At 42.7% G+C, this 12,529-nt stretch overlaps 1 protein-coding gene across 2 annotated transcripts in view; it reads left to right on the top strand.

The window, feature by feature from the left end:
• Positions 1–12,529, top strand: part of dapk1 (death-associated protein kinase 1) — a 129,246-nt gene that overhangs the window by 87,323 nt on the left and 29,394 nt on the right. For both annotated transcript variants that reach the window (XM_030059452.1, XM_030059451.1), the window contains exons 12-16: positions 359–478; positions 4,432–4,530; positions 9,132–9,230; positions 10,328–10,426; positions 10,914–11,111. In XM_030059452.1, coding sequence (XP_029915312.1) covers positions 359–478; positions 4,432–4,530; positions 9,132–9,230; positions 10,328–10,426; positions 10,914–11,111 — 615 coding nt within the window. The remainder of the gene's footprint in view (positions 1–358; positions 479–4,431; positions 4,531–9,131; positions 9,231–10,327; positions 10,427–10,913; positions 11,112–12,529) is intronic.

The following is a 12,529-nucleotide window of genomic DNA, read 5'->3' as shown; positions in this document are numbered from 1 at the left end:
CTGCCTCCTCCTCCTCCTCCTCCTCCTCTTCTTCTTTCTCTGCCTCTCTTCGTAGCTTTGTGCAGCAGACCGTTTCAGTGCCGTCCTGCTGATTCTAGCTGAAGGTTATTGGGTCACATGCTTAGTCACACACAGAAACACACTAATATGTTTTGAATCCGAACTGCAGATTCATGAGAGCTGCCTGCTTGTTTTTCCAGGAACAGTTCCCCCATGTTTGTCTGTTTGTGTGTCTTCGTTACCTAAACTCAAAGGGGGGGAGGAGGAGGAACCCCCCTCCTGACAGACCTTTGCTAATTTAAAATGATTAAACATCCTGTGGGCATTAAAGCGATGACTGTGTTTCCCTCCTGGCCAGGATGAGGAAGACTCCTTTGTGATGAAGGCCATCATCCACGCCATTAACGATGACAACGTGCCGGGCCTGCAGCACCTGCTGGGCTCCCTGACCAGCTACGATGTCAACCAGCCCAACAAGGTGACTGGCACACACACAGACAGGGGTCACGTAATGCTTGTTTAGCCCTCAGACAGGTGGGATTTCTTTTTTTTTTTTTTAAAGGGATAGGAAACGAAAATATGTAATATGTCATTAAAATGATTTTTTTTATATACTTTATTTTTTCAATTATTGTTGATATATCTGCAGCTTAACTGCTTCCACAATTGCCTTTCATGTCAAAAACATTTTTTGAAAATAAAGAAACACAAAGAAGCAAAGTACAAGACAAAAAAACAACCAAATTTACTTGAAATCTACCAAAAATAAGTAAATAAATAAATGTCAAAAACATTTTTTTAAATAAAGAAACACAAAGAAGAAAAGTACAAGACAAAAAAACAACCAAATTTACTCGAAATCTACCAAAAATAAGTAAATAAATAAGTGTCAAAAACATTTTTTTAAATAAAGAAACACAAAGAAGAAAAGTACAAGACAAAAAAACAACCAAATTTACTCGAAATCTACCAAAAATAAGTAAATAAATACATTTACTGGAAAAAATGGATTAATTGGATACTGCAGACATTTTATACTCTCAATTCATATATGCACATATATTCCTTTTGATGATGTACTTATAAATTACGGTCGTCTAACATCCACCTTTTCTCAAACACATCTTCCATATTCCTTATTTTGTGAGTTATTTTTTCCATAAGTTGAACTTCTTTAATCAGAATTTTCCAAATATGTCATTAAAATGACATATTTGGGGATGGGAGGAATAAAAACTACCTCTCACAATATGTCATTAAAACGAGAGGCGTTTTTTATTGCTCCCATCCCTGTTGGATTGAGGCGAGGGCTTGCGAAGCGCCTGAGCCTCTTTAGCTTCTCACTTTCTCTGCTGCTACAAACCTCCAGTGTCCAAGTGTTTTAACAAGCGAGCTCTACAGCAGCGTCGGCGAGGAAAACATCTGCTGAGACGCTGTTGCAGCGCCAGTTTCAGCTCCAACAAGCAGGATATTTTCACTTTGCTGTTCAGCTGGTTGGTCTTCAGGGTCCAGACAATATCAATCCTCTACAAGGGGAACTAAAGCCCACCCAGACCTGCTGGAGGGGATTAAAACTCCACTTTATTACAGCTGGGGACTTTTATGGACTCTCACGTCTTGGTGGATGATGAGTATAAGTACTCAAGAAGGCTAAATAAGAAAATTCATGCTTTCAACTGGGTTTACCATCCCTTTAGAAGCATTTAGAAGCAATTTATGCTCACATTTAGTCGACCGCAATTTTCCTCAACTCTTTTCCCGACCAGGGGCCAGATTCTTCAAGTTCATAAGAATGTTCTCAAGTGCTATTCCCCATTATTTTCTTAAGAACTGCACATTATCTTAAGAACTTCTTAATTTTTTCCACTTACGAACTTCTCAACTATCTACCTTTATGGAAACAAACAGCCTCTAGCTGCAACCCACAGCAGTTCCATCTAAAATACAACAAAACAATATCCATTATAGTCTCAACTTTGATTTGATGTTATAAAAGTGTTTTCTCAAAAATTGAGATACATACTTTGTATTTGACAGCGACAATATTACTAACCTATTAGTTAATGGAATCTAAATATAACTGACACATGAATGGTGACTGGTGACTAAACAAAATGTCCTCATGTAGACTCAGAAATAATATATGTGCCTATATGTGTCTAAATACTGGTTTAGATATTAAGCTGAATTACAGTTTAGATAACGATTATCACTATGTTAACATATACAATGTAAAATTATTAAAGTATTAGCCTACTACATTAATCTAAGTTATATAATCAAATTTGGCTCTAAATTAATCAAAGATGTTTGAAAAATAGCTTACCTTCACACAGCATGTGGTTACTTAAGACGACCTTTACCTGTCTTAAAGTTACGATACTATATAAGAAAAATAGTAAGATAATTTCTTTCAAGAATCCCATTTATTCTTAAGAAAAATCTTAAGAATAAAGTTGAGAACATTCTTAAGATCTTTTGTTTGTGAATTCGAAAATATCTTAAGATTCTTCTTAAACCCAAACTTAAGAAAAAAAGTGGAACTTAAGAAGTAATTTAATCTTAAGAACCTTTGGAGAATCCGGCCCCAGAATCACAGCCTCGACCAGCACACCATCACATCCGCAAGAGTTAATAATAATTGGAGGCAATGTGTCCTCGATGCCCACACCGCTCACAGTGCACCGGCTGTGTCAGTGAATGGCACGTGGAAAACGGCTGCAAGGCTGCAAGGCTTAGTCAGGGATCTTATGTCCGTCTGTCAGGCTGCCTGCACTTTCTGCCCCGCAGCAGCATGACTGAGTTTCTCACAGAGGCCGAATGCGGGTCCCCGATCGGCCGATTAGAGTGAATTTCCTGAGCGCTGTGATTGTACCGAGTCATGAGATTTACAGCGCTGCATTGCTTCATTTTTGGGGCGTGCGCGGGAGAGATTGTGCGCTCAAGGAAAAAAAGGGAGTCTCGGTCCCACAGGAGGTCAGTCAGAGGCTCCTCGGTCTGTTCTGGTCTGGTCTGGAGGCCGAGGAGAAAAAAAAAACAGGCCAGACTGCCACAGACAAGACAGTTTAATGGGAACAAAATGGGAAGGGCACTGATGCACAGTCAAAACGAAGATTTGAGTTTGTTTAGTTTGTGCACATAGAAACACAAACACAGATAAACACGGAAAATGCAGCGTTTCTCCCAGGTCGACCGCTTCGGGAGGCAGATGACATGATGATGTTTTGGCCCGAATTTCCAACATTTCTTTGGTTTTAGATGGACGACGTTAATAAATGACTTCCGTCGGGAAGCCTGTGTTGCACTCACAATAACATAACAAATTGTCGTCATCTTGAGCAACGTTATCTTAACTTTAACCATCTGTCTCTGCTCTACTCCGTGTGTGTGTGTGTGTGTGTGTGTGTGTGTGTGTGTGTGTGTGTGTGGAGTCCCAGTGAGGAGACGACAGAGAAAGTAGTTTAACCGTTCAAGACAGTAAAACACACTGAAGTGAAATGACACGAGTGCATGTAAATTTAGTAAAGAAAACATAAAAGATTTAGTTTCTTTTGGGGTTCAAGGCAGAAATAGAGGGAAAAAAGACATGCAGTTAAAGGGCCTGAAGTAGTTTTTTTATTATTTTATTTTTTTAAACACCAGACAGCTTTATGGGCGAATCCGTATCCAGCCTGAACGAGTCCCTCATCTTCTCTCCGCGAGCTGTTTCCACTTTGTGGGGAAAGAGGAGGCGTTTGTTGACAGCTGACGGGTGAAGGAGGGGGGGATGAAATGGTATCAAAGTCAGTGAAGTGCAGAGGGAAAGAGAGAGAATGGAGAGAGAGAACAACGGCAGGAGAAGGAGGACAACAGTGGTGAGTCACACAGAGGCTGAGAAAGAGAGAGTGTGAAGATTTTGAAAAGATAACGAGAAAAAGTTAAAAAATGGGAAGAGCGTGCGGGTAATGGCCGACTTTGTCCTGTGTCAGCTCTCTCTTTCTCTCTCTCTCTCTCTCTACAAAAGAAAACTCAAAAAGAAAGTAAAAAATAGAAGTTAAAAAGGCCCAAAAGCAGCACCAGTCTTAAACAATGAAGATCCCAACAAGTGGAAGTAAATAGAACAAAGTATGTAACGGGATTAAAGGTGGCTTCTGTAATAAAACTACGTTGCAGGAAGAGATTTGCTGACTTTTCTCACCCGATTTTCTCAGGCAGGCTGTAAAATCAGGCAAAACATGAAATTTCGTAGAGATTCATGGTCAAATGGCTTCATTTTTCAAGAAAGCCACAGAGAAAATGAACCATTCACCAGAAGATGAACCAAAATTCTCCTGTTGTGAGAATTTGTGGACACGATTTATAACATAAGGACATCCAAGCTTCTTAAAACACCAGGATAACACTCAAATTGCAATGTGTGTGTGTGTATGTGTGTTTGTGTGTGTATTGCAGCACGGGACCCCTCCCCTCCTGATTGCGGCAGGCTGCGGAAACATCCAGATCATTGAGGTGCTGATGAGGAAAGGCGCAGAGATCCAGGCCCATGACAAGGTAGGGGCGAGTCCCGTCGGCTCTGAGCGCACAAAGTGTTTCCACCATCGGTTTGTGGCCCAGAGGAGAGGCATTAAAGGCGTCGGAGCTGCAGTAATGAACGCAAAAGGAAGTGACAGATTGTCATTTGGATTACAAGCGGGGACGCCCGGACTAAAAATAAATGTAGCCGTGCACTCACTGCTCTGGACGTTGTACTAGCAAATGGCTTATAATGTGCATGAAAGATTTACAGATGCATAGATAGGGTAGATCTGTACCTGCAGGAAATTTGCCAGAACTGTCAAATGCATTAAATAAAGAGAAAGTGCAAAATATAGGAAATATATTTAAAAAAGAAAATTAAATTTGACTCATTTCAAGGGCAGCGTGACTGTTCATTATCGGTGGAAAAGCTCCAGGATCCGTCTCGTTTATATCCTGATCAGGAACACGTCGCTCCTCTCTTTCGCTTGTTTTTTGGAGGGAGGCCAAAGTAATAATGTGTGAGTGCCATTTTTTAGGGAGGACCCTTCACTTAACAGCATCATAATGTAACGGCCTGACAAATCCCTACCTCCCTTCTTCTTTGCAATTCAAATTTTATAGATACCCTCGCTCTCGAGGTGGAGTTTAAAGCTGCACTCAGCCGTATTTTTATGTAACTTAAATCACAAAGTGCGACTGCGACAGATGAGAACGGCACCAACCGAGATGCTGCAGATTCTCCGTATTTGTTCCAGTGAATCTGTGGCCACATCCTCTCACATTGTCTATAGGCTTAGTCTGATATTTGTGGTGTAAAGCATCAATAAACAGAAGAGTGCTGTGTGCACTTTTTCGTCATCTCATCTCAGGATTTCTGTTCAAATTCGTGTTCTTTATTGTCCTGTTAAGGGAAATACGGTGTGCAGCCAAGGTTTAAGAGAAATACGAAAATACTGCATATTACCACATGTGGAGGAATGTCTTGCTGGACATCTGGGGGTCCACTCTTACTGTTTCCTGTGCTAGTTGCCTCCAGCATCTTGTTTTTCTTTATTACCTACTTTGTGTTACTGTGTTTTTTATTGTTTTTCATACTTTTGAACCTTCCTTGGACGTCACAGCAGTGGATACTAGTCGGTGGTTGTAGGTTGCACTCTGCACTTTGTTGTTGGAGCGCCTCTCCCGGCCCGAGGCGACGCGTGCACCGGCGGAAGCGGCGTTGTTTAAAACACCGGACCGACCGACCGACTGACGGCGCCGTGAGAGTCCATCAAGGGGAGAGAGGCTGGAGTGCCGAAAGAGCTTCAGAGGTGGAGACGTGAAGGTGAAGGGAAGAGAAAATATAAACCTGCGAGCCTTTCTATCGTCAGGGGGAACGCGAGAGCACCGGCCAACGAGATGGACGAGCTGTGAGCGGCGTTGACGAGGAGTCAGAGGGAGTTTCTCGAACGCAGCATAACGCGGCCGCATCGAAGACTCCGGCATGACCATCGACGGCTCTCCGGTTGCGTGGGCGGACAGAGACCATCGGGAGAGACGTGAAAGGAAAGGACGGGGGCTTGAAGCACAAACCTAAACGCATTCGATTAAGGGACAGTTCTGTTGCCAACACACTGACCTGATGACTGTTAGGCTGCCAAGAGAGTTCTCACATGTTTTCAGACCCTAATGCCTTAATTGCTTTATTTGGTGACTTAAACCGTGGCCCCCTCTCATCCACACTGCCCTCATTCAACCAGTGATCAGGAAATTGTCCTCTGAGGGATTATTTTGAAACATTGGGATGAGTTTTACGGTTCCTTCGGAGTGAACATTGATGGGCTGACAGCTGCCAGCGTTTGCCAGGACAGTGGAGCTCGCCAGGGGCGCCGCCAGGAATTTTGGGCCCCATGAAAAAAAAAAAAAATGTATTTACTAGTTGATGGTTTAATATTTTTATATTAGTTTTTACCTATTTTTTGGGGCCCCTGTCAGGCAAGGGCCCTTGGAATTGTCCTAACTTTTCCCCCATATACGTTAATGCAATATTGCAATTCACACGGGCAAGGCAGCAGGAGGACGTCAAACTCGGACTCCTCCGGGCACGTGCCGACCAGCTGTGTGGAGAACGGCAGCGTGTCATCAGCCTGAGTCTTCAAAACGATCCCGAGCTGTGGACGACATCTTACCTGGTCGCCGTTTGTGTCTTGAGTGACTACAAACCTTGGAACGGCTCGTGCTGGTAAAGGAAGGACTAAACCCCGTACGACGCATCCATCAGGCCAGCGTTGGAGTCTAAGATGCCGTCATCTACCTTCTAGACCGGGTCCTCTCGCACCTGCACTTTACACCATACAGCCCTTAACACTGGCAGACAGGCTACACTGGGACTGATAACACCCCCACCCCCCAAAAATCAACCCACTGACCTCATTCCACCATGGTCACTGTTGGAGCCATAATGTAGTTTTTTGTTTGTCTCATTTTATCTTCCTTTTTATCCATTTGAAACACCGGCAATACGTGTGAACATGCACTTCTTACATTGAACGCAAGGGGAGGAGAATTCATTTAGGGAGTGCGTGTAGTTCAGCTCAGGTGTGTGAGACGGCAGGCAAACAGTTTTATGACCGTCTCTGCAGGCAGCCTCGAAGTTTCCGCTCTCACGTTTGAGTTGATAAATAGAAACATCATCGTTTGGACTGGATAGAGACATTTAGATTATACCTATGCTGAGGTTGAGCATGTTTATTCGTCACTGTGAATAAATGGATCTCAAATCCAAAGATATACCCTGCGCACTGGTTTATATTTATTCCCAGAGCACGCGTCAGAACAAGTTGACCTCAGTGGCTTTTTTAAGTAGATTTTCTGTTTGTTTGATTGAAAGTCACAAGGCACCGCTCGAGCCATATTCAGTTCAGAGCTTCTTGATTCTTTTATAGTAATTATCTGCACTACAGTGGAAACAGCTTTTAGAGATCAGGGTTTCAGTGGTCAACCGCAGAAATCCCATTCCAGCATTCTGAAACAATCAATAAAATCCAGTAAACAGAGGAGCTGCCAGTTTCATTACTTTATGTTCATGTTGTAAATATAAAAACCTAAATTAGTTGGTCAACTGCAAGAATAATGAAAAATGTCAAGAAAAAAACGCTTATAATAATCGTCCGCTTATAGCGATGAGACTGACGTGATCACTATTAGCAGTTTCCATTGTATTTACAGTCGAGTTGAAATTGAATTGAATTGAATTGAATGCCTTTATTATCATTGTACGTTGCAATACAACGAGATTAAGAGTGCTACTCCATCATGGTACTCACCTACAATAAATAAATAAATACAACAATATACAATAAATACAACACACGTACGATAAATAAAACAATTTAAGATGCAGAACAGGTGTTCCTTTGCAAGAGGGCAGCAGGTGGGGAGGGTTTATTATCTGTGTTTGTTTAATGAGGTCATAGCGTATGGATAGAAACTGTTTGTGAATCTGGTGGTTCTGGATTTGATGGACCTATAACGCCTGCCAGAGGGTAACAGTTGTAGTTTTTTTTAGTATTTAAGCATTACCTTATAAATGTCTTGTTCTTCTATATATTGTGATATTGTCTTTGTGATATTGTAACTGCAGCAGCAATATAATTTGCCCTTCCGGGAAATCATGTTGTTATCAAAAGATGCTACAGTGGTGGAAAGAAGTTTTCGGACACCCCATGCATTTGTGAAATATTGCATTAACAAATCACTCTCAGGTCTTCAAGTGCAATTTCTTTTAGCACAGTCACAGCCAAAATACTAAACAAATCCTAAAAAAGCTATTAAAAACTTCAAATTGATTGGCTCCATAAAAATACATAAGAAATTTTGAGTATTGGGTCATTTTGGTACCAGTGATGAAGGTCGTTCTTTTTATTAAAAGACACAATTTTTGTTGCCAAGCTTGGTGTCTATATAAAGCCAGCACATCTGAAAGTTCTTCAGACACAAAAATGGCTAAAACAAGGAACCTAACGCAGGAAACACACCTGAAGATAAAGATTCAACTGTCAAGAATTTAGTTTGGTTAGTTTTTCTTGTAAACAATTAAACAAAAAAAAAATAATAATTTGTATTTGTTTGTATCTGTCTAATGCAGCCACACCTTTTGAAACACAAAAAAGATTTTTCCACAAATATTTCGTGATAATATTTGAGATTGTGTAAAAAAATTTTTCCACCACTGTATGTACTGTCAGAAGAACAACAATAAAAAAAATAAAAATAAAAAATAAATAAAAATACAGTCCTTATGGCATTACAGTAAAGTGCAAAGAGCAGAGTCAGATGCCAGGAATAACAGCCATAAAACAGCCATAAAAGTATGTAAAGGCCTGTATATTATTTCTGGGTATTGAGGTTCAGGTTTCTGTCACTCCCATGCAGCCTCAAACTTCAGGTCATCACATTCGAAGTGAGATGCTGAAGAATATTCCCAGATCCTCAGGAGGCAATATGCCATGTAATATATATTTTGTGCGAGCTTTCCTATCATCCGGCCGCAGGCACAATTCCAGAAACTGTGATATATATATATATTTTTTTTCCAATAAAGGTCAGGCGTAAATCCTCGAGCTTCCCTTCTCACTGCGGCCTCTCGTTTTCAGAGCGGAGCCAACGCCGTTTATTACGCGGCGAGACACGGGCACGTCGAGACCCTGAAATTCCTCCATGAAAAGAAGTGCCCTCTGGACGTCCAAGATAAGGTGACTCAAGTACCCCTCTCTCTCTCTCTCTCACACACACACACACACACACACACACACACACTCATACCCAAACGTTCAAGGATTACTCGCACTTACAGCTCCTCAACACACACCCCTGCCATCACCAATTACACACACACACACACACACACTCCAAAACCCATCAAGCTCCCCGAGAGGCATCACTTTGATTTACAAAATGTACAGAAACACACACACACACACACACACATACACACACACTCATGCTCACCACAGTAGGCACCTGGGGAGGAAAACAGTTACTCTGGCATTTTATCAGCTTATTTGCTGTTGCTATAGAAACGGGCCTTGCTGAGGAAGATGGGTTGTGTGAACACGTGTGAGTGTGTGTTGGTGCGTGAGTGTGTGTGTGTGTGTGTTTGTGAAAGCGTATCCTTTTTTCTTTTTTCTTTTTTTTTCTTTTTTTTTTATATGCCAGTGTTGCCTCCATTACAAAGCTCGCTCGGCCAGACGAAATCCCAAAAGCGTTTTCCAATTTCTTCAATCGCTTCACCCGCCGGCCTCTTTTCTTCACAATCTGCGCTCGCCGACACACAGCAGACCGGAGTTAATCAGCGCTCTGGGCACTTCCCTTATTATTACCTAATTTATCCACAAGGATCATTAAAGTTTCAGCTCTTATTTTACTACACTCTAACCCGTGATTACAAGATGAGGTGTTTGTCTGTTAGCAAATAATTGCTCAGAGAGAGAGAGAGAGAAGAGAGACCGTTTCATAACAATACAGGGCTGCAGCTAATGATTGTTTTCATTGTGGCTTAATCTACTGATTATTTTCTGATTAATCTTTTAGTCGGGAGTCGCAAATAATCACAAATCTCACGGGAAGTTTGCCGAGCGCTGTTCGAATTGCTTCCTTAGCGACCAAAAATACCCAAAGTACTGATTTTATACTGATTTAAACAGAGAAATCACTTCAGCACTACAGCAGATTTAGCAGGGATTTTTAAACACCTTTTTAGTATCTGTTTTTTTCTTTCGGTGCTTTGATATTAATTGTTCGTCCTTGATGTTTGTGCATGATTTTGCTCACGCTGCGTTGTGTCCTGCAGTGCGGGGAGACGGCGCTTCATGTGGCGGCTCGCTATGGCAACGTGGACGTGGTCAGCTACCTCTGCAGCATCCACGCCAACCCGGACCTGTCTGACAGGGTGGGAGCACGCACACACACACACACACACACACACAGAGAGGCATGCATGGGTGGCAGGGTGACCTTGTGGCTGGACAAAACCTCCTTCAACCAGAAAACGGGGGTTCAGATCCTCGTGTTGTTACCATGTGCTGCTTTCATATAATAACACAGGCATTATGAAGCCCTTTGGCACTGCAGCAGCAATCATGGGCTTTACAAATAAACGTTAATTGCCTCACTAGTAGAACCGACTGCATAGCTAATGAGGTGTAGCAGCTATTAATTGTAATTGTGTTTTAGCCGTTATGGCACATGGGAAGCCTGTGGGTCTAAAACTCACAAGTCCCAAAGCCACGCCCTTTTTTCTCGACTCCTGCTCGGTGTCTGGCCACCAGCAGCATCAAAATCATGTCGTCCTAATATCCTGGAGTTGGCGCCTCACCCTCCCATACTTCTCCCCTCCTGCCTTTTTCTTTCTCCCCCTCCGTTTTGTGTCCCTCCAGGAGCAGGAGACCCCGCTGCATTGTGCTGCCTGGCACGGTTACTCGGCGGTGGCCCGGGCCCTGTGCCAGGCCGGGTGCCACGTGGACGCCAGGAACCGCGAAGGGGAGAGTCCGCTGCTGACGGCCTCGGCTCGCGGCTTCAGGGACATCGTGGAGTGTCTGATCGAGCACAAAGCCGACCTGGAGGCCACTGACAAGGTAACGAATCACCTTCTCGACACAGCCGCACAGCTTTCCCAGCGCCGAAATGACCCTGATCCTGTGGACATGAAGCGTATCAGTCTGCTGTCTGCTGTTTCCAAATGCTGACTGGCCAAAGTGAATTGGTATCATATGAAACTAGACATGCAAAGGAATTGATTGATGACTAGGTTCTTGGTAAGTGGGCTAAGTATCACTGCAAAGTTAGGCAAATTTTTGGTGAGGGAAAAACTAGCATGGCTGTTTTCAAAGGGGTCTTTTGACCTCTGACCTCCAGATGTGTGAATGAAAATGGGTTCTCTGGGCAGCCACGGCTCTCCCCTTTGCAGACACGCCCACCTTCTGCTAATCCCATGCAGTTTGGGCCACAAACCCTGCAGTCCACATGTGTTCCTGTGGCCTGTTGTAAAATGGTGTGTTTGTGCAGACTGGGGCCTAAACAGTCTTGGAGCTGCATCATTTGGCTTTGACTAGAAAGCTGAGACTCTTGTGGATTCAATGAGCCACATTTGATTCCTGTGTGATGATGTTGGCCCCCATAGCAGCCATTTCATTGTAGTCAGTCCATTTCTTGAAACTTAGCTGTATAAAATGACCCATCGTGACCTCCAGGAGAATCACAGCCTCATGAAACTTTTTTGCCAGTGGCCTCACAGGCAGCTGGCAGAGAATCATCTCAACTTGAATTATCCGATACAGACCGGGATTAGGGTCATACACCACTGAATTCTGCAACAGAGCCATGCTTTTAGACAAAAATAACTTGTCTGTCCTGCAACTACAATTGAATTGTCCTGTATAATCTTATTTTTTTTCATGCAAATCTAATGGAATATGTTACAAATTACATTTTAGAGCATGTATTCAGTAATCTGCAGTGGAGTAGATTTTAAAGGTAACCTTCCCAACACTGGCAGTGATACTGACTTGTAGCTCAGTCCTGCCCTCTGCCTGTCCTCTTTGGCATAATTACAGGGCATAGACTGGCTTTTGGAACATAAATGAATGAAATTAATTAATTACTTAATTTGTTACTGTTACTCCCTTAATTTCACTAAGAATTTGTATTATAGGACCAGGTGCAAGCGCCCGTGATGGCATGCGTGCCCCCTGAGTAATCCCAATCCCCGTGAGCTCAGGTGTCGCTGCTCTGACCTCTGACCTCCCTGTGGAAGAGGGAAAGCCAAAAAAGAAGTTTCTCCATGTGGGATTAACAGATTAACACTGTAGCATCATTCTGAATATCGGACATTAACATCAGTGCAACACAGCAATGACCATTCAACACTCAAACATGCTTTTTTTTATCTTTTCACCTTGACACTTCTAAATCCAATGTGCTGAAATTAAGAATGCCAAGTTGTCATGTGCATAGTTTGAGCTCCATTCATTCCTGCTAGGCCTGCTGAAACAAT

The sequence above is a fragment of the Myripristis murdjan genome, chromosome 9 (genome assembly GCF_902150065.1).
Source record: "Myripristis murdjan chromosome 9, fMyrMur1.1, whole genome shotgun sequence".
Lineage (NCBI taxonomy): Eukaryota > Metazoa > Chordata > Actinopteri > Holocentriformes > Holocentridae > Myripristis > Myripristis murdjan.
The sequence above is the reverse complement of the archived record's forward strand: the minus strand, read 5'-3'. Positions and strand labels throughout refer to the sequence as shown.